The following is an 18,344-nucleotide window of genomic DNA, read 5'->3' as shown; positions in this document are numbered from 1 at the left end:
CTTTATTTAGACAGTTTCTATTTGCATACTACTTTGAAAAACAGCGACTGACTGATATTATGTCGACCGAACCCAGAATTGCTCTCTACACACGTTCCTGATTATTTAAGATTTCAAAATTGATCATTTACTGTTGCGAGAACTTATACTTCATGAATGTTAAATCGAAGTTTATTACAGCTAAACGTGAGATTATTTTTCTCATGTTTTATGTAGAGACACTGTTATAAATTATTGTGAAAAAAAGGACTGGCTCATGTTATCGGAAAACTATTAAGTTCTACTAAAGTGTCAATATTGTGATGTACCCATCGATGTACTTGTAATCATTTTTGTAAACCTATTAATTATATGAAAGATTGCAAGTACCTTGGCTCACCACGGTATCAATATTTAAGAAGCACTGAACATTCAACAGTGATCAATACTGTACTTAAATTTAACAAATTGATTATTTTCCAATCTATTCAATTATTTCATTCATATATTTTTTGTCCAGAAGAATCCGTTAATGTTTAGCTTCATGCAACTATAACGTAACACAAATGTGTAACATAAAAACCATCAGCCCAGGAGCCTATGCTTGTTTTTTCAATCTTTAACTCAATGAAGAGTGTTTATTGTTTATAACATCTGGCTTAAAGTGGCACTTACATCATGTTTCAGGCTATTAATCTTCATCACGATTTGACGGACCCAATCAATTACTGAAGGGATAAGAATTTTTTAATCCATGCCTACTGATTTACTTGCACGGCACACTCTGTTTTTTTTTATTGACTTCTTGTTGCTAAAATTTACACACTGCACCATATTTCCTTGTAAGTGGTAATGCCTGGTTTATTTAGCGCTTGAGTTAGAAAACGAGAGCTCAAGTCACAAACTCTTGATATTACAGAAAATTTGGGAATTAGCTTCAATATCCAAAATTTTGCGTTATGCAAACCAGGCAAGAGTATTTCCGCATGTTTACGCCCTAATAACCCGCTCTAAATTTGCATTCAACTACATATTTACTATTATTATTGTGATACTGGCTGTATTAATCAGCGCCACTATATTAATAATTATATTTTATTATCGTATTTACATATACACATACTTATACATAATATTTGTCTATTTTATAACATCGTATTTTGATTCAAGCCATTCAACCAGATGATTTTGTAGAAACTGTTAGACGTAAGTTTACCATCACGATTTTATTCGAAAAAAAAATGATTAATTGTAATAATAATGCTACTACTATTATGACTATTGCTACTACTCCACTACTACGCTATTACCACTTCTAAACTATTACTAATAGTACTACGACGACGTCTACTACTACTAAATTTCATCAGAAAACTGTTTGTGCGAGATGTTAATGTTTACTCGCGACACGCAGATATTTGTTTTTTGTACCGAATCTACATATATTAATTAGGTATATACCTGTTATTACAAAACCGTTTTTAAAACTTTATCCTTGTTGAATTATGTATAAATAAATAAAATAATAGTGGCTAGTAAGGTAATTCAGTATTGAAGATACCGGAGAGTATACATATTATGTAACTTAGGAAGAAGTGCTGAATACCAAAATGATTACAGATCAAGCAAGCAACATTATTGAAGACCGCATGTGTTGCATAGCGAGGAAACTCTGTTTCCAAACTTGAGCTTTCAGTAATACAAAGCGGGTACATGTTGTAACCATTTTGACTGCTATTTGGAGTACTGAGTTTTACCTGTTTACTGTTTACTGCGATACTCCGACTTGTAAGACTAGAATCGAGCCTATGCTACCAATAACTTGTGAAGCCATACCGTTCACTAAATGAAATTGGTTGGTTGACTTCCCCATTCTGTCGTCTCATACGCCTTAACTCATTTGCATTTCTTACTGTAGTTACTAATTAACTTACTATGCTACGTTATCGAATCATTCATCATCGAATAAACAGCCAACTAGGGAAATCATACCTATTTATTGTAAATGTACATACAATTGTTATTGTAATAAAGGAGAACGTGAGGATAATAAATAATAATAAGCATAATATACAAACGATTTGTCCGTCAGTTAAAACTTCTTTCTTTTGGTTCCTCCATGTTATAAGACTGTTCTGTCTGTGTAGAACTGCAGGATGCAGTTACTACATCAAAAGACAATAATAGTTGTGTGAAAAACTATATTTATTCATTCAATATTCAATACAAAATCCATTTAAAACTTACATGCTCAGAGAATGATTCACTTCTAATGCCATTGTGCACAATTTAAATTTTATCAAGGATTATGAGATATATAACTTCAGTACGGTTTTGCCTTATGAGGCTTGTCTCGTCCTTTAAATTTGTTTATTTTGGGTTGCAATCGATTATTGGAATTTGATCGAGACGACGCAGATTCCTCTTTTTTCCAGATGCTAACGATACCACTTTCACCACCGGTCACTAAGTAATTGTTCTATCGAAGAGAAAGGTGTATTGATTCACTTATGATATTTGTTTTCGAGCACATCACAAGGATACTAAAATGTACTGAAATATGATTTACATAATCGTGTTACCTTTTCATCGAACCAGCTGTCTCGAACGATTTGTTTATTCTCTGACATCATGCAGCACGTTTTTAATTTATTCTCTCCGACCGTAAGACATCTTAAGCTCTCTCTGAATGTAAAATTAAAAACTGAATAGACTAAGAACTGTGTAACTAGTTGGTGACTATTTTATTGGATATTATTTTACTTCTTACCGTTTAGTAGAACTGCAACCAGCTAGCAGAAAATTATTGCCTGTCAGAGACTCGCTGTGCATTCTCACAATGTAACAATTTTCCGGATCTTCACTCTGAGTTGAGTTTCAATAAAAGCATTGTTTCGGGATAAAATTTAATCAGTAACATACAATATCATCTACGTGATTTGAACTTCCCAATGTTTCAAAAACGTATGCGATGGAAGATTTATGCCAATGTATAAAGTATAACATGGTAAATTTGTTGCTTAACAAGATGTGCAAATTTCTCAGTCAAGTCTACAACAAGAAATGAAATCTACCTGACAAGTTGCTAGTTCTTCTCGCTCAAATTTTGCATAAGGAGCAGCACCTTCGCAGTCCCAAAGTTGAAGGGCATTGGTGTGCGTTCCACACCACAGTTTTTCTTCACCCAGCCACCCTAGTCTGTCCTTTGGTTGAAATTTGTGGAAAAAGAAAGAGATTTTGTCACGTAAAATTCAACATCTCCAGTTCTGTATCATAGAAGATTCCCTTTGCTAAAATGTACCAAGTTTTTAAGCAACGTAAATCCTTGGATCAGCCAAATAATTCTTTCAATGTTCAAAATTCACTATTACAAGATGATGTAGACAACTGATAAATGTTAAAGCAGCTGATTAGATACATTAACGCCCTACCAAAACCGATCGCTACAACCATAAAAAAAAAACTCACCACAGATGATTCGGTATTAAGGGAATGTGTGAGTGCCATGTCTTCATTAGGTTGCGTTAAGTCAAAAATGTTGATAAGACCATCAGTACTACCGGAGGCTAGTAAATCTCTTCTGCTAGGATGAAATGCAAGGGTGGTTATATCATCTGTATGAGACTGCCAATATCCACCAAGCAAAGTTTTTTTTCCTTGTGTTTTACTTGTGGGATATCTAGTGTCCCAGAACAATATGAACACGTCACCCTCAACTAACTCTGTGCCTCCAGCCATGACTCGTTCATCTTGGCATATGTCAAAACTTGCAAGACTTTTTATCTTTCCATTATCTTCCCGTTCATCGGCTACAATCATCCAAGAAATTTGAAAATAATGAGAAACCATCCATGGATTACTTATGGGTCCGACTAAGTTTTCCCTAAGAAATCCTTGAAGTCACCTTTAAAGTGCGTCACCATTCTTCCTTTGGAGCGTAAATCATACAGCATAATAGATCCATTACTGGAGGCGCAATACAACAAATTGTGATGCATGGGACTAAACCTGATGCCAATTATTGAGGCTTTATTGTCATCAAGTGTCGCAATATTACTTAACGTTTCACCCACTGCATAAACATTGCAGGAATAATCGGAAAGCGCAGTTCCTATCTTGAATTCTGGACCGCTGTAATGTAGAGAACAAATTACTCGCATCGAAAAATGCCACTCGTCGTACACCATAACAACTAAATGCATATATATACCTTGTGGCGCAAACCTGGAGGATGTAGTTCTTATCCAAAGATACTGCCTCTTCTGCAGCAAGTACGAAATCAAACTTGTCTTGCACATTTCCTGCATCGTCTTCCCGGCGATTTGATCCATTAATTGAAGTGTCGTCGGTGTGTTTCACAGACAAATGTTCCAAGGATTCAAGTATCTCGGACATCTCAGAATATGGTTCAATTCGAGAATGTGATATAATGTCAGAAACATAAACAGTTATTATATATCCAGAATCAAAACACCTCACCGAAGTAAAACTAATGATAACTATAGAATAGGTTATAAAATTAGGTTATATTATCTTGTTTCAGTGTTCTTTCAAAAATCGAGAAAACAGCTAATTCGCTGCACGTGGTAGGATTCGGCGCGTTTTATGCGTCACTTCATCGGGCATGCGCACTGAATGTATTTTTCAGGAATAATCGGAAACTGAAAAAATGGATGCAATGCTAAAAAATAAAGTTAGCGCGTGTGCAAGCTTAAACCTACTGAACCTAATAGTCATTGTCATTGATTACCGTATTCTTCAATCCAGTAATGAAAACTACATTTTCTACTTTCTCAATATTGGATGTGAAGCATAGAACGAAAAGAAGACAAGTTGTTTTTATTATACTTTTCGAATCAAAATCTCTATCCTTATTTTCCCTCACTTTACTTATTACTAGAGCACCAGCGCCAGCTGTTGGTGACGTACGTCATAGAAACTCTGATACAGACGAGGCCGATTGGACCATTCGGTTAGACTCTATCTATGATTAGCAGAGTGTATACATATGACATCGATGATCGAACAAGTATCGCCCCCTCGATTACTTCCCATTTCTTGCTCGTTTCTTGTATTATCTTTATAGAAATACAGATAATTATCAGAGTCGACCTGTGATAACAGTAAAGAAAGCAAGAAACGATCGAATAATTGTACTGATTAAAAAATTTACTGTCCACCGGTATGGCGGACAATCTGGCTGCAAAGCTTTGTTCGTCTTTACATGACAGGGGTGTTAAAGGTAATACATGTGCACATATTAACGTTATCAATTTGACGTTTGGCGTATTGGAAATCATCGCGATAAAATATGTAGAGACCATATTCCTCTATATCTCGAAAAAATTCGAACATTGATTTGTGCTTATAATTAGTACCAACTGTTGATCCATATTTGACAAACACAAATTATCAATGTATTTTTTTATGTTATCTAACTGATATGCGTACTGCGCGCGCAATCGCGGTTTTATTTACGAAATTTGATTGCGATGCCAGCTGAACAATACAATATTACAGATGACCACTTATCTCGTATTTAATGATTTTCTCACGTTATGCATTTCAGCTGAACAATGGAAGCTATTGGGACAAGAGAAAGACGGATCATTATTAGTTGGTTGGATAGAAGAAAGTTGTGCCGAAGATGAAACAATGCGATCATATTCCGTAATTGGACATTACGATAGGGCAAAGGACAACTTACAGGTAAAGTATTCCATTTCTATCTTATGTATATATCCCAATCTTGGCTTATTTCCTTAGGTTTTGCACGAGTTCTCCCAAGTACTGAACATCGTTCAAGCTACAATAAATCAATGTCATACACTGCTTGGCTTTGTTACCAAGTCTGGCTCCACGGTGGCTGATAAAACATTGCTAACTGACTCTGGAGTAGAAAATGAAATGCCACAGTTGCATGAAGCCTTGGAGGTATATCGAGTTTACGTCGTAGAGCTTTGTTCGGGTGCTAAAGATCTTCACAATTTAGAGCTGGAGAGAAGTAAGCAGGTGCGGATTCAATTTCTTTACAAGCAACGCCCACAGAGAGATTCCGACAAGTTCCTAGTCCTCATCCATCAGGAATGTAAGTTTCAATCTAAGTGGATTTTATTCAGTAGGATAGTATAAAGCGTACCTGCTTCTACTGCTACCACTGCAATTATCACCAGTCATCAAAATTTCATGCTAACACATGCTGGTTTTTTTCCTCTCCTAACTGGCTGCCATCGATTGAGCAACTGAAATTGAACACGATATATGTTTAAGCACTTGCCAAAACACAACCAATTTTTTGCTGAAAACCAAGTCCGTCAATTTCTTGACTTATTTTTGCACACAGCTGTGATGTTATACACAACTTACTTTGACATATCCGACGAAGAAGCTAATTCAATAAAGGAACTGAAATCAGAATCTTTGGTCCGGACATTTATCTGGGCTCAATGGGACTCTGTAAATCAAGTATTATATCATATACATCATCGCAGATCCACCACAAGCTTAGTTACAGAAGAAGCTAGCAATAGCCAACCAAAAACACCTGGGTCATACCCCACACTGAGTGGTCTCCAGTTCCATGATGATCTACCTCATGAAACAGTTGTAAGTTGAATTTTCTTTGCTCCAACAACTGCTTGAATCCGGATTCCCATCCGGATTGTTTTAATGTTATTGGAAATTTTAGAGGGAAGTATTTTTCCATTTGCTACTATGGCTTTAAATTTTCTTTTGCTTGGTTTCAGTTAAACATACCATTGAATCTACCTCAGCTGCCTGGTTCCGATCACTGTGGAACTTATGAGGATGATGTGATTCCCTTAAGAGTTCATGACTGTTCGTTGGACTTAATTGTTGTGTCAGACCCAAGAGGGATGGTATGCATATGCCATCATTATCTCTATCGCCCTGAAAATCAGGTGCAAGACCCAATAGAGAACAGCTGTCTCTCCGATCTTAATACGGTACATTTTGCATACTCCGTTACTGTTCTCCATCATAGCTGTGTAATCCATTGCGTCGTACCAGGGATACCTTGGGTACGTGCCAAGTTGATGAGACCAACCTTTGCTATATATGGCGATCATCACATGGTCGTATTTGTACAAGGATCCTTCACACACTTGTTGGAGATTGGTGTGACGCATGAACCATGTTGTCATATTCTATCTGGTCCACTAACTTGCGTGCCACTACAGTCTTCCTATCTAGTACCTTTGCTAGACCTGAGCAAGAATTGTATTGCAGCTAATAGTAATAGTAATAATAGCAATAATAGTGAAAGGCCTCGGAGTATGAAAGCTAGCGAGAGTCGTACAAATACTAACACAAAAACTGCTAATTCTGCAAAGTCGGACAGTTCTGGCGGTTTGATGAATTCAATTTCTAATCCATTGACTGTAGATCTTCCAACATTGGACCTTGTGCCATTGACAATACCCACAGACTTCTTGATTGATGTATTTCGTAAAGAAACATCTGTCGAAGTGCGACTTGGCATTCTTCACTACTTCCTGATTCATCGAAATGATCCTGATGTAGTTGTAGAACTAATTTCCATCATAGCTGAGAAGCCTAGACTATTGAGTGTTGCACGACTTTTGGAAGAAATTCTCATTTCTGGATCATACGCAGCAGTGCAAAAAAATTTGCCTGCAGATGCGCAGCAACTAATATCGTTACTGCCGTTTACTACAGTGCAAAATAACTCAAAAACTGAAATCAAAGTGAATGATCTAACCATCACCCTTAGCCATGAAAAATTGTGGAATACTTCCGTTATGCTGTTGTCCCCACAACAACGACTAGTCCCCTACTGCAACGATCTATGGACCCAATTGTGGGATCAGCTGGGCAAATGTAATAGCGATAAACCAAGATTCAAACCAAGCCAAGTCGCCGAAAAGCTTATGGTCTCCTTGGCCTGTTATCAGCCAGAAGCTCTATCTAGATCTAGCACGCCAATGTCGCCTAGTGGAGGGTGAGCCAACAAAAAGATTTTGATTTGATCACCAGCTAAACTGCTTTGTACAAGTCATACGTTATAAAAATTTCCTATGTTTACTGTAAAATAGAACCAAGTTCGTTGGATGTACCGTAATGAATTACCATGATATATTTGCAGATTAGCAGTGACAGCAGCTTCTTTAGGAGAGTTAATGGGGTGTCGAGGGAATAACAAGATGTTAGATTCCAATTTGCCGTTCATTGAGGTGGAGAATTGTACGGCCTCGAAACAAGAGCATGTTGTATCAGTGAATTTGCGAGAGCTCTCGATGCATCTTTTGAGACACGGGACGCAAACATCGACAATGCGATTGCAGGGAATCTGTACCCCCTTACACTTGCATGCAATGGCAACTAGACACGTAGCTGCTCAGTTGGAAACCTCACGTTCACTGTGTCAAATGCTTTGTCGAGCCTCCAGCGTTGACCCTAAAACTGAACAAGAACGAGGATTTATTCTCATGTAATAACATTTGGAAGCTTTGAATTTTCTTGTTCAATTTTTTTTTCTATACCTGAAATTCTCTTTCTAAAATTGCAACTATTACAATTTTGCTATGTTCTATGCATCTTTAGTAACAAATTCAAGAGTTTCCACTTAATAATTTTGTGAATTCGTGTTATAGTGACCAGTTGGATGAAGCCAGACGTTCTTTATTATTTACCCTAATGGAACGCTATCGTTATGCCATTGAAAGTACTGCGTTTCCATTACCACAAGGGTTCACATCTTTTTTTACTTACCTAGGATATCGCAGTCTCAAATATCCAACATTCTTACAGTATGTACAAAGAAATGTATTTGAGCTACAGGTTGATGTTATGAAAGTAATCATGGCTGGTAAGTTAATTAGAATTCTATTCATCAAAGAATTTGGTACGTAGTGAATTTCTGTAGTCTAGAAAAGGAATTTCATGGGATGACTGAGTTGTCAGATGTAAAATTTATATCATCGTTTTGGTTTATGAAAATCCGTAGTCTCAATAATTCATTCTGTTATTTAGTTTACCAACTATGTATGTAATATTACTAAGAATATCTCTAGATTCAGGTGACACAAAAGATGGGGTCTGTAGAAAATTAGGCTTGCTTTCCTTACTACCGAGGTCTAGAGCAAAAAGACTGCTTAATCAGTGGTTACATCCCGTTAGTTTGATGTTACGAGCTCGCGAACACGCTACCAACATATTATCTGGAGAACTTTCCCAGTGCCGTGGAAGAATATCTCAGCATCATATCAATCATAACGGTAAGTCAAATTCAATTTGATGTTTGTTTTTAGTTTAGAATTCTAGAACTAGTAATAACAGAAGGAAGCAATGACCGCAAGTAATACCTCTGATTATTTTCTAGGATTAGCAGCTTTTCCTTCGGCAGACCGACTTTCACCACTTGATACATTCCTCGATTTACTGACTGCAAAAGGTACGATTTGAATAATTCCTAATTAATAGATTTTTTTTCTGTATCGAGACAGGGTACTGAAAATATCAATATTAGCTCATTGATCTTTATTATTATTAATGCTTTATCTTGATTTTGCAGCTAGTCTCACAGAACTAGACTTTGGTTTGCTGATAGAAGCAACAGTAACGTCAACAGAAGATTTTCTATAATCAGGACCACTGCTAGATGTATAGCGATTTAATTTTGATTCTAGAATATATCTGTGCCATTGTATCCTAATGGGATGAAGCATCTAGTTACATATTCTGACTTATATATTATCATTCTCGTACCAATGGCTCAAATAAGTTCTTGGCTTATTTTTAAAGTTGACTGTGCTTTCATACATGTTTATGCAAAGTATTCGTATTTTAAAAAAAAAAAGATAAATGGTGCAATATTTTATCATTCTAAGTATTAACTATTGCCCTAGCAAACAGTTTGGCAACTTAAACTGGTACGTTCGTACAAAATCATGATAAAATCACAGTACTGGAAATCCGTGCTTCTTTAAATGTTCCAGGGAATACTTCATTTCTACAGATTTTATGACGTATTTATTATAAGTATAAAAAATTGCGGAATCTCTTCGCAATTTTCAAACAAATGCAAAAGTATGATTAAAAAAAAAACTCCGCCTGTATCCTTTAAATATTGCCATACAGTATTGTGATAGACCTAGGGTGTGCTAAAATTCTCAGTACGTAGCAAATAAGTGTTGATTTCTACTTTTGATTTTAACAATCTACATCTTATGTAGAAATTATAGTTCAATCCCGTGTGTTGTGCATTAGATTAAAGGTATGATTTTATATAGTAATTTTAATTACGTGGTACTGCTAGTTTAACAAGTTTCCGAAGGTGGGATATCGTGCAATAATTTTTTAATACAGAGCTACATTTCCATGTATTTAGAATAATTTTGGGTCTGTATTTTTAATCGTCTTTTTCTTAATCATCTCGAAAATGAAACAAAATCCTACTATGAAGGATTTATGGTTTCAGCGACATTGTTGAAATTTTTAACATTCGTGTAAGTGATGATAGTTTTTCATTGCAAGTACTTTTATCTGAATGTGAATTGCAACCAAAATGAGCATGATAATATGTCTTAGTCTCTAGTCTCTCATGATGGTGGGTTCAAACTAGATTTAAAGCATTGAACCAAACAGCTGCGCGCGACCTAGATGATATAAACAAATTTCGTTCAAACTTTGTATCATTTTTGTACAACAATAAATTGTATTCCAGTTATAAGGTGTATAATTCAATTATTTGACAGTAGTATGAATTTTACGAAGCAATTGAGGTATGATTCTCAACTTCACATCACAAAAATATGGGTCCATACAGGGTGTTCATAGAAATAAAACCCATAATATAACCACAGATTCAAAGCTATAGAGATTATTAGTATAATCATTATGTATATAAAAAAAAAATATTGCTGTATAAAAAAAATTGACGAAACAGGTGTGAAAATTCGAGGTACCGAGTCCAACCAATCAGAATTTTAACTTTACTCTGCTATGATTTACCGAGCATCGAGTGGAACAATTGGATCACCCATTTCTGTCAGTCCATTGTTGTGGTTACTAGGGAAAAAAAAAAATTTATCCATCTAGCCACTTACAAAACAAAACTAGGACAGTCATCACCATTCACCTAATGCTTACCAATTATTACCAGGTATATTCAATATACGTTTTTCAGGCATTGGTAGCCGCTCTCTAAAGAACTTGTACTTCTCTTGATTAAAGACTAGAAGGGATGATCTGGTGGAGCATTCAACGAATTTCTGCATATGAATGTCTCTACGGATGATGTCATAATTTTCCACAAGACTCAATGGAGGGTCTATGAAATAGTAATTGTCACGAAATGGTCTGGTGCCTGGTGGAAAGGCAAAGGCCTGATGCTCGTCCGTTAGCCTGTCCAATCGTGTTTGCATCTCTCTTCTTCTGCGTGTGATCTATTAGACCAGTAAATCTATTAGGACTGTTACGAAAATGCATTATTTCAAGAAACGAGAGAGGAGGAGAGCACTTGGAAAGGGTTCCTAATTCCTTGCTTCAGATTACTCAGCATTTCAGGTGGTGTGAATAGCGGGGGTCTACGGTTCCAATTTACAGGTGGACGGGGACGAACATGTTCGGGTACACATGGCTTTTTAAGACTTGGATACCTGATTGGCACTACAAAGTACATATAAGTTCTATTGATGCTTTCTTGCAAAGTAGGTATATCCCAATAGTGCATTCACTCTAGACCAAAAAAAAAGCTGAGCCCTGTAAATACTAACAGTCGATTTCCCCATTGAAGCAGCTTTCCTGCTGACACCCCTGCATGAAGCAGTTCAACCATTTAGGTTTCTCATCATGTTTCATCGTTCTCTCATGTTTTGTATGAAGTTTCGAGTCATGTTTCGATTCAAACGAACGAGGGCAACGGCAGTTCGTCTTCGTTCCTTTCGTATTTTTGATAGTATGAAGATTCTGTACTTTTGAAGTAGCTTCCTTCGAATGCTGGCAGCAACGTATATTGCCTATGTGTTTTAACAAGTATGGACGAGTGTAAAAGCTTGAAAAGGCAAATTATCAAGTGTTGTGAAGGCGAAAAATTGTATAGAGACAAGAGAAAAGTTGATGTGGCAATTAATTCTACGTAAACCTTCAATTTTCGTATTTTTACTCGATGCCTGTGTAACAGAAGTGCCTTCGTGGGTTGTCGAATATTTTCGGGTGCAGGCACATATTTCGATGCCATTTTCATAGCTCATCTCAAATACACAAAATAAATAGGTTATAAAAATTGATGTGTGATATAAGGTTTCACGATTAGCTGAAAAACTACCCTTTTATCCAACTTCACGTGGATCATAGATCCACGACACATAACCATGCTTACGTAACATCCTAAAGTCTATGTTTCAGTCTCAATGCCACGGGCATGAGCACGAACTTTGGTTATTTTCAGTATTACCCAATGTGGTGCAAGTGCAACAATCAGAAAAATACAGTAGTAAACATTGCGACTCGATTTAGCGGTTGATCCACTTACGTGTTATTGCATGCACGTTAATTTCGGTAAGCATTGTATATTTTTTACGTAAAAACACAGAAAACGTTAATTATTTTGAATTTCAATGTGATTTACGAAGCTCTCGAGCTAAAAGTAACCTCAAGAAATTATTCTCAAGTCATATCTTGTAGCTGTTGAAGCAGCATTTTATTATGTTTTTAATGTTTCAGATTCATTGTAACAATCAATTAGCTTTTATCGAGCTCTCAGTTTTATAGTGAATTTAGATCTAAGCTGAATACAATGTCATTTCTATTCTAATAAAGACAAACCTTCGATCTAACAGCAATGTCACGACCATGGATCTCAGACTTTTTAGGCGTAGTCCGCGGAGCGCAAACTGTAGCTAATGCAGTATTAAAAATCCAAGAAGATAGTATCAAACAGGCGGTAACTCATTCCAGTCTCAGAAATTTAGCTGAAGACAATCTCAAGGCAGTGGGGAAACGACTGCAAAATATTGATCCAAGTAAGGTTCCTGTAAGTTCCAAAAGAATATAGCAGATATAGTTGTGCTCATTCTTATTTGATTATATCAGTACACTTTTAAGCTAATGCAGTTTCTTATCATTTATATGAATATCCAAGAAATACTTTCGCCCTGCATTTTCATTCATAGCTTTTAAATAATTTATAGTTAAAATTAATAGTTAATGAAGATAACGACTCACAATTTGTTTGTTGCTCCATCAGGATAAGAAAAAATTCCATGAACTAGGTCCTACGATCTTTGAAACTATTTCTAGCGGAGTGCATATGATTCATGAACTGCAATAAAGAAATGGTTCAAGTTTTTACGCATTATCCCATGTGAATATAAAAGTACTGCACATCATGATCTTGTAAATACTCGCAGTTATCATTACATCTATTTTATTCTAGAATGATGTGGCTGCCGGTGTGAAAGAGACCGTAGAACGTGTGTCTGTGCTTGGCACAGGTTTAACGCGATATGTGACATTCAGAGCAAGCAGTGCTACAGGATCTTGTGATGCAGTTCAGCAAAAAGCTGATAGTAAAAGTACTTCAAGTCAGCGGGCAGACTCTGTCTCTGTAACTAACAATGATAACGAGGGTGTTACGGATTTTCAGAAATCCGCATCGAGCAAAGCAAAGACTGAGACTCTTGATCAGATAAAAACGCCAGTCTCACCCAAGAAATTTGCAAGTGTAAAGGAAAAAATTGAAACTATTGCCATGTTGGGAGAAGATATACCGAAAATAGAGCTGTCTAATAAAGATAAAAAATTACTGAGAAAACTTGAATTAGAACATGAAGAAAGAATCAGACGGCAGAAGCCAGAAGGAAATACAATAGGCGACCCAATCACGGATAGTAAAGAAAATACATTAAATAAACAAATTATTGATAGCAATGAAAGTAGTGAGAACAATAAAAATGATTCAACCGTACAAGTTCACAAAGTGATGCCTTCTGTGAGGCCTAGGCAATCAGTAAGTTTAGTTTCACTCAAAATCATTGAATGCACTAATTATCATTACCACTTGTCATTATCAGATTCGAAGAAAAGTACAACAATTCAAATGAATACAGTAAACTCTAAATAAATTCGCGTTAGCAAAAGAAATACTGTGAAGCTCGACCTAATTTTATCAGGTAATATCATTTGATACAATAATTGAAAATGGAAACATTCGAGGAATTCACAAACTGAATATGCAATTCACAAATTGAATATACAATTACCCAATCTAATTTTTACTTCAACAGCTTTCAGCTAATGCACGTCAACGAAAAGTGCCATCTACAAGACTTCAGCGTGTGGTTAGTTTTGGAACTTTGGGCTTAGGGCTTGGAATTGGAACAATGGCTGAGTACACGCGACGTACTTTAGGATTAAAAAACCAAAGTGTTTCACAATCTTTGGACGGCATGTTCCTCACAAAAGCCAACACGGAACGGATCGTTTCTACATTGTGCAAAGTTAGAGGTAAATTTTTTTTACCTCATTGCAGTGAATACTACTGTTACACTATCATGGTTAAAGAACCGGCAGTTGTACAGAGTTACTGTAAATCTGCTCGAAATGTTAACAGTCATGTACATTTTTAGGCGCTGGGCTAAAAATTGGCCAGATATTAAGTATCCAGGATAACAGCATTATAAGTCCTGAATTACAGAAAGCTTTTGAAAGAGTGAGGCAGAGCGCAGACTTCATGCCAACATGGCAAGTGGAGGTATATTTTTTTGTAAAATGTACATGTAATAAGATTGCTGCACAAGAGTTCGGACCAATAAAGCTGTTATGTTATATGTGAAATAACAAAAAATACTGTGTATTTCAGAAAGTATTGATCAATGAACTCGGCTCGGACTGGAGAAGTAAACTATCCAGCTTTGAGGATAAACCGTTTGCAGCTGCATCTATTGGTAATGTGATGATATAGGATTGAATAATTGCTTTTATTTGGAAAACATTAATTCAAGAAATTTTTTAGGTCAGGTACACCATGCCGTATTACTGGATGGAACTCCAGTAGCTATGAAAATACAGTACCCAGGCGTAGCTGAAGGAATTCAAAGCGATATCGACAATTTGGTCAGCGTACTGAAGGTAAGAAGGTTGTAAATTCTAAGAATGGCTTAATCGAGCCGCGTCACCACTAAGGGGGTGCTGTTTTTTTGTTTCAGATATGGAACATATTTCCAGAAGGGATGTTTATTGATAATGTTGTCGAGGTAGCGAAAAGAGAGCTGGCTTGGGAAGTAGACTATGTCAGGGAAGCTGAATGCACAAGGAAATACAGAGATTTAATATCTCCGTACTCAGATTACTATGTGCCAAAAGTTGTTGGTAATACTTGTTGATCTAAAGTACCATAAGACTTTGATGTGGTTGGAAACACATACACGTTATTTGTAATACACTTTCCTTTGTCTACAATGAAATTACTTTCACAGACCAATTCAGCACAAAACAAATTTTCACATCGGAATTAATTGATGGTATACCAGTCGACAAATGCGCAGAAATGGATTCCGAAACTAGAGAACATATATGCAAAATGGTGATGCGTCTTTGCCTACTGGAATTATTTGAATTTCGGTACATGCAGACAGATCCAAACTGGGCAAACTTCTTTTATAATCCTGAGACTAAGCAGGTATGAAAGTTTTGAAGAATTAAATTTCAACCGATGAGAAAAAATTTGGTCTAGATCATGTTGGTACATTTGATGTGTCTAGAATTGACAACAACCACATGTTGTTCCAGCTCACATTATTAGATTTTGGTGCGTGCAGATCCTACGAAAAACGGTTCATGGACCAGTATATTGAAATAATTAAAGGTGCGAGCGAAGGTGATCGGGAAAAGGTTCTACAATTGTCCCGTCAAATGGGATTTCTAACTGGATATGAGTCCAAAGTACTGTATTAGTTCACTGATTTGATTAATTGAAAATTATTTCTTTCTTAACTGTTGAATTGACTCTACATTTGTTTATCAATTTTAGGTGATGGATGATGCTCATGTTGACACAGTCATGATTTTGGGTCAAGTTTTTGACGAAAAGCACGAGTATTTTGACTTTGGTGGTCAAGATGTTACAAAAAGGTAGGCTGAATCCCTAAAATATACTCCTCGCAGTAGCATATTTATGGGCAATGATGAATGTCTCAATAGAACAATAGTTTAACAGATGTCTTTTTTTGTTGATAACAATGATTTTGAATCTTTACAAATGATTGCGCTGCAATAGTTTTGCACTGAGTACACTTTGATTGTCAATCTTTGTATTGCAGAGTTCAAGCCTTGATACCTACGATACTCAACCATAGGCTATGTCCACCGCCCGAAGAAATATATAGCCTGCACCGAAAATTATCAGGAGTATTTTTGTTATGTGCAAAACTTAGCGTAAAAATCAACTGTCGAGATTTATTCCAAGAGGTATATAGAAATTATCAATTTGACTAGTTCAGATGCTTTGTCGAATAAGTTTTCAGCAGTGTGAGTGACATGTTCAATCTAATATAATTAGAACAATAAATTATTTTTGTTTAATGCTATTTAGAGCAAGAGTGTTAATTATTTTTTCATTTAAGAAGGCAAGTAGTACAAATCAAGTATGACCTTAAAAATGAGTCTGTGATCAGGTATTTGCATAACATTTTATCATTAGGCTCAAACTTCCATTTTTCCAAATCAATGGAGATATGAATTTGTGTAAGACTGCTTTGAAATCAGTTCGCAGGGCTCATTTTTCCTGTTTTCCGCTACCGTTTCTCAACGTATGCTTCACATTAGTTGTTGATTTTAACTTTATTTTTTGAAAATTTCGGTATATCTGCAACTCCTCTCCTGTAATTGGTAAACGTCCTTTGCTATCGTACTTTGGCCCCGTTTGCATCTTGTACCGAAAATCTTTCCCCGTTTCATCGGGTTTGTATCTTAAATATGTTTTCCAACGCCAGAATCTGTATACATGATATTATTAAAATTGATTTTGACTTGATGAAATGCGATCAGAGGTTCCATCTTGTGAAATATGAATACGGTCTTGTCAGAACTTTAACTGTAGCTGTAAGAAATACCTCCAGAGTTTAGCTAAATCTGAAATCACTTACTTTTCATCTGGATAGAGTACAGACGGATATTTTTTGTTTGGTGAATTGTACACAAATTCCTTCCATTCCTGTTTCATATCTCCATTCTCAATGGACAGGGCAGACATTTGATTGTAATTTAGGCTCTCCAAAAAAGGTAGTGGGAGTACATCAAAGGTATAGCCCTTGTTTCGATTTGGATAATATTGGTAAAAAAGAGATCTTGGATATTGTCCTACAATAATTTTCATTATGTAAGCTCACTCACCGCAATTGAGGTGACAAAGAATCACCTTCAAATTACTATGAAACAAGGATTATAGTATCAGCAAACCGGCATCCATTCCTTGCGGTGGTTCGAAAGTGACTTCCTTTGGAACTGTTTCCTCCTGAGAGCACATATCCACTTTAGGGGAGCCTGGTGTCTCGGTATTGTTTATTTTTGAAAGCTGCGGATGACAGGATGCTACCACGTAGGCATCCAAGTTTGCCTTCGGAGGATCGGGATCAAGTATAGGAGATTGGACACATCTGGATGGATCTGGCAATCTTCACAAGTATTCAAGACGCATGAAATAAATAAGAAATACACATAATTGATTTTTTCGTTGCTGCAAATCATATGATTCCAATGAGAAAGAAAGTGTTGTGATTGAAAATTTCCGGAATATGTTTATAGCCTTAGTGCTTGAGGAATAATGTGAGTCAATACTTGTAATATGATGACAACTCGTTGCATTTGCATCCTCGCAAGCTATTTGGTCGGACTTGATTGCTACCGATTTTGGATAAGTTACATAGTTGACATATCGTATCTTTAGGCCAACAGGAATTCACATGAGTTCCATTTTCCTCAGCAAGTTTGGGCTGATTGGTAGTCATGTTTGCATTATTCTCAACTCAGATAAATATTTGGAGCATATTTTGGAAAAGCATCACAGGATGCCGTTCAGTTTGGATAAGAATAGTGTAAACCTATAAATTCCTAAGTGTGACACGAACGATAATAAAAACAATGAAGAAGCAGAAGAGACACAGTGAAACTGTTTATAGTATATAATTTGTAATTTGACATTCGACTATAAATGTCAAACTTCATACTGAACTTGGATAAAGGTAAATTTTTATCGAAACATCACACATCATTTAAGTTTTAAGCTCTCTAGATTAGTGGAGGACATAGTAAGAAGCGTAAATATTGTGCTGTTCGCACACGAACAAATAGTCATATGTGTTTCGTCAATTATATATTTGATATAT

General features: G+C 36.1%; 4 protein-coding genes and 1 pseudogene across 4 annotated transcripts; 2 read left to right on the top strand and 3 right to left on the bottom strand.

Annotated features, from left to right (window-relative positions):
- Nucleotides 1-1,467: 1,467 nt before the first annotated feature.
- Nucleotides 1,468-4,752, bottom strand: LOC124414866 (WD repeat-containing protein 89). Its single transcript, XM_046895977.1, has 8 exons — nucleotides 4,730-4,752; nucleotides 4,190-4,640; nucleotides 3,884-4,110; nucleotides 3,448-3,788; nucleotides 3,054-3,182; nucleotides 2,750-2,844; nucleotides 2,562-2,664; nucleotides 1,468-2,458 (listed from the first exon to the last, which is right to left on the bottom strand). The coding sequence occupies exons 2-8, from the start codon at nucleotides 4,372-4,374 to the stop codon at nucleotides 2,303-2,305; spliced, it is 1,236 nt and encodes a 411-aa protein (XP_046751933.1). The 5' UTR covers nucleotides 4,375-4,640; nucleotides 4,730-4,752; the 3' UTR covers nucleotides 1,468-2,302.
- Nucleotides 4,753-4,962: 210 nt separating this feature from the next.
- Nucleotides 4,963-9,849, top strand: LOC124414433 (protein pigeon). The gene is made up of 10 exons (XM_046895379.1): nucleotides 4,963-5,221; nucleotides 5,549-5,688; nucleotides 5,746-6,067; nucleotides 6,323-6,585; nucleotides 6,726-7,960; nucleotides 8,105-8,449; nucleotides 8,613-8,827; nucleotides 9,033-9,236; nucleotides 9,341-9,412; nucleotides 9,533-9,849. The coding sequence occupies exons 1-10, from the start codon at nucleotides 5,164-5,166 to the stop codon at nucleotides 9,601-9,603; spliced, it is 2,925 nt and encodes a 974-aa protein (XP_046751335.1). The 5' UTR covers nucleotides 4,963-5,163; the 3' UTR covers nucleotides 9,604-9,849.
- Nucleotides 9,850-9,959: 110 nt separating this feature from the next.
- On the bottom strand, nucleotides 9,960-12,226 carry LOC124414972 (annotated as a pseudogene).
- A 69-nt stretch (nucleotides 12,227-12,295) lies between these two features.
- On the top strand, nucleotides 12,296-16,547 carry LOC124414584 (atypical kinase COQ8B, mitochondrial). The gene is made up of 12 exons (XM_046895562.1): nucleotides 12,296-12,519; nucleotides 12,801-12,994; nucleotides 13,397-13,969; nucleotides 14,247-14,466; nucleotides 14,589-14,713; nucleotides 14,822-14,906; nucleotides 14,975-15,090; nucleotides 15,168-15,330; nucleotides 15,438-15,640; nucleotides 15,751-15,903; nucleotides 15,992-16,092; nucleotides 16,281-16,547. Exons 1-12 carry the CDS (start codon nucleotides 12,504-12,506, stop codon nucleotides 16,453-16,455), a joined length of 2,124 nt encoding a protein of 707 aa, XP_046751518.1. The 5' UTR covers nucleotides 12,296-12,503; the 3' UTR covers nucleotides 16,456-16,547.
- Nucleotides 16,548-16,650: 103 nt separating this feature from the next.
- On the bottom strand, nucleotides 16,651-18,122 carry LOC124415249. Its single transcript, XM_046896416.1, has 3 exons — nucleotides 17,797-18,122; nucleotides 17,419-17,633; nucleotides 16,651-16,955 (listed from the first exon to the last, which is right to left on the bottom strand). The coding sequence occupies exons 1-3, from the start codon at nucleotides 17,964-17,966 to the stop codon at nucleotides 16,930-16,932; spliced, it is 411 nt and encodes a 136-aa protein (XP_046752372.1). The 5' UTR covers nucleotides 17,967-18,122; the 3' UTR covers nucleotides 16,651-16,929.
- Nucleotides 18,123-18,344: the final 222 nt, after the last annotated feature.

This window comes from Diprion similis, chromosome 2 (assembly GCF_021155765.1).
Source record: "Diprion similis isolate iyDipSimi1 chromosome 2, iyDipSimi1.1, whole genome shotgun sequence".
NCBI classification, from domain to species: Eukaryota; Metazoa; Arthropoda; class Insecta; order Hymenoptera; family Diprionidae; genus Diprion; species Diprion similis.
This window is presented reverse-complemented; position numbering and strand designations above follow the sequence as displayed.

Excerpts from the sequence above, each read along its gene's own strand:
- LOC124415249 (XM_046896416.1), bottom strand. The coding sequence starts at position 17,966 with ATGACTACCAATCAGCCCAAACTTGCTGAGGAAAATGGAACTCATGTG. Across the intron at positions 17,634-17,796 it reads GAGTTGTCATCATATTACAA|ATTGCCAGATCCATCCAGAT; the intron begins GTATTGACTCAC and ends ATACTTGTGAAG. Across the intron at positions 16,956-17,418 it reads ACCGCAAGGAATGGATGCCG|ATTCTGGCGTTGGAAAACAT; the intron begins GTTTGCTGATAC and ends TCATGTATACAG.
- LOC124414866 (XM_046895977.1), bottom strand. The coding sequence starts at position 4,374 with ATGTCCGAGATACTTGAATCCTTGGAACATTTGTCTGTGAAACACACC. Across the intron at positions 3,789-3,883 it reads AATGGTGACGCACTTTAAAG|CCGATGAACGGGAAGATAAT; the intron begins GTGACTTCAAGG and ends GGATGATTGTAG. Across the intron at positions 2,665-2,749 it reads GGTTGCAGTTCTACTAAACG|AGAGAGCTTAAGATGTCTTA; the intron begins GTAAGAAGTAAA and ends TTTTACATTCAG.
- LOC124414433 (XM_046895379.1), top strand. The coding sequence starts at position 5,164 with ATGGCGGACAATCTGGCTGCAAAGCTTTGTTCGTCTTTACATGACAGG. Across the intron at positions 5,689-5,745 it reads GGGCAAAGGACAACTTACAG|GTTTTGCACGAGTTCTCCCA; the intron begins GTAAAGTATTCC and ends TTATTTCCTTAG. Across the intron at positions 6,586-6,725 it reads ATCTACCTCATGAAACAGTT|TTAAACATACCATTGAATCT; the intron begins GTAAGTTGAATT and ends GCTTGGTTTCAG.
- LOC124414584 (XM_046895562.1), top strand. Across the intron at positions 14,907-14,974 it reads GTTTGCAGCTGCATCTATTG|GTCAGGTACACCATGCCGTA; the intron begins GTAATGTGATGA and ends GAAATTTTTTAG. Across the intron at positions 15,904-15,991 it reads TAACTGGATATGAGTCCAAA|GTGATGGATGATGCTCATGT; the intron begins GTACTGTATTAG and ends TATCAATTTTAG.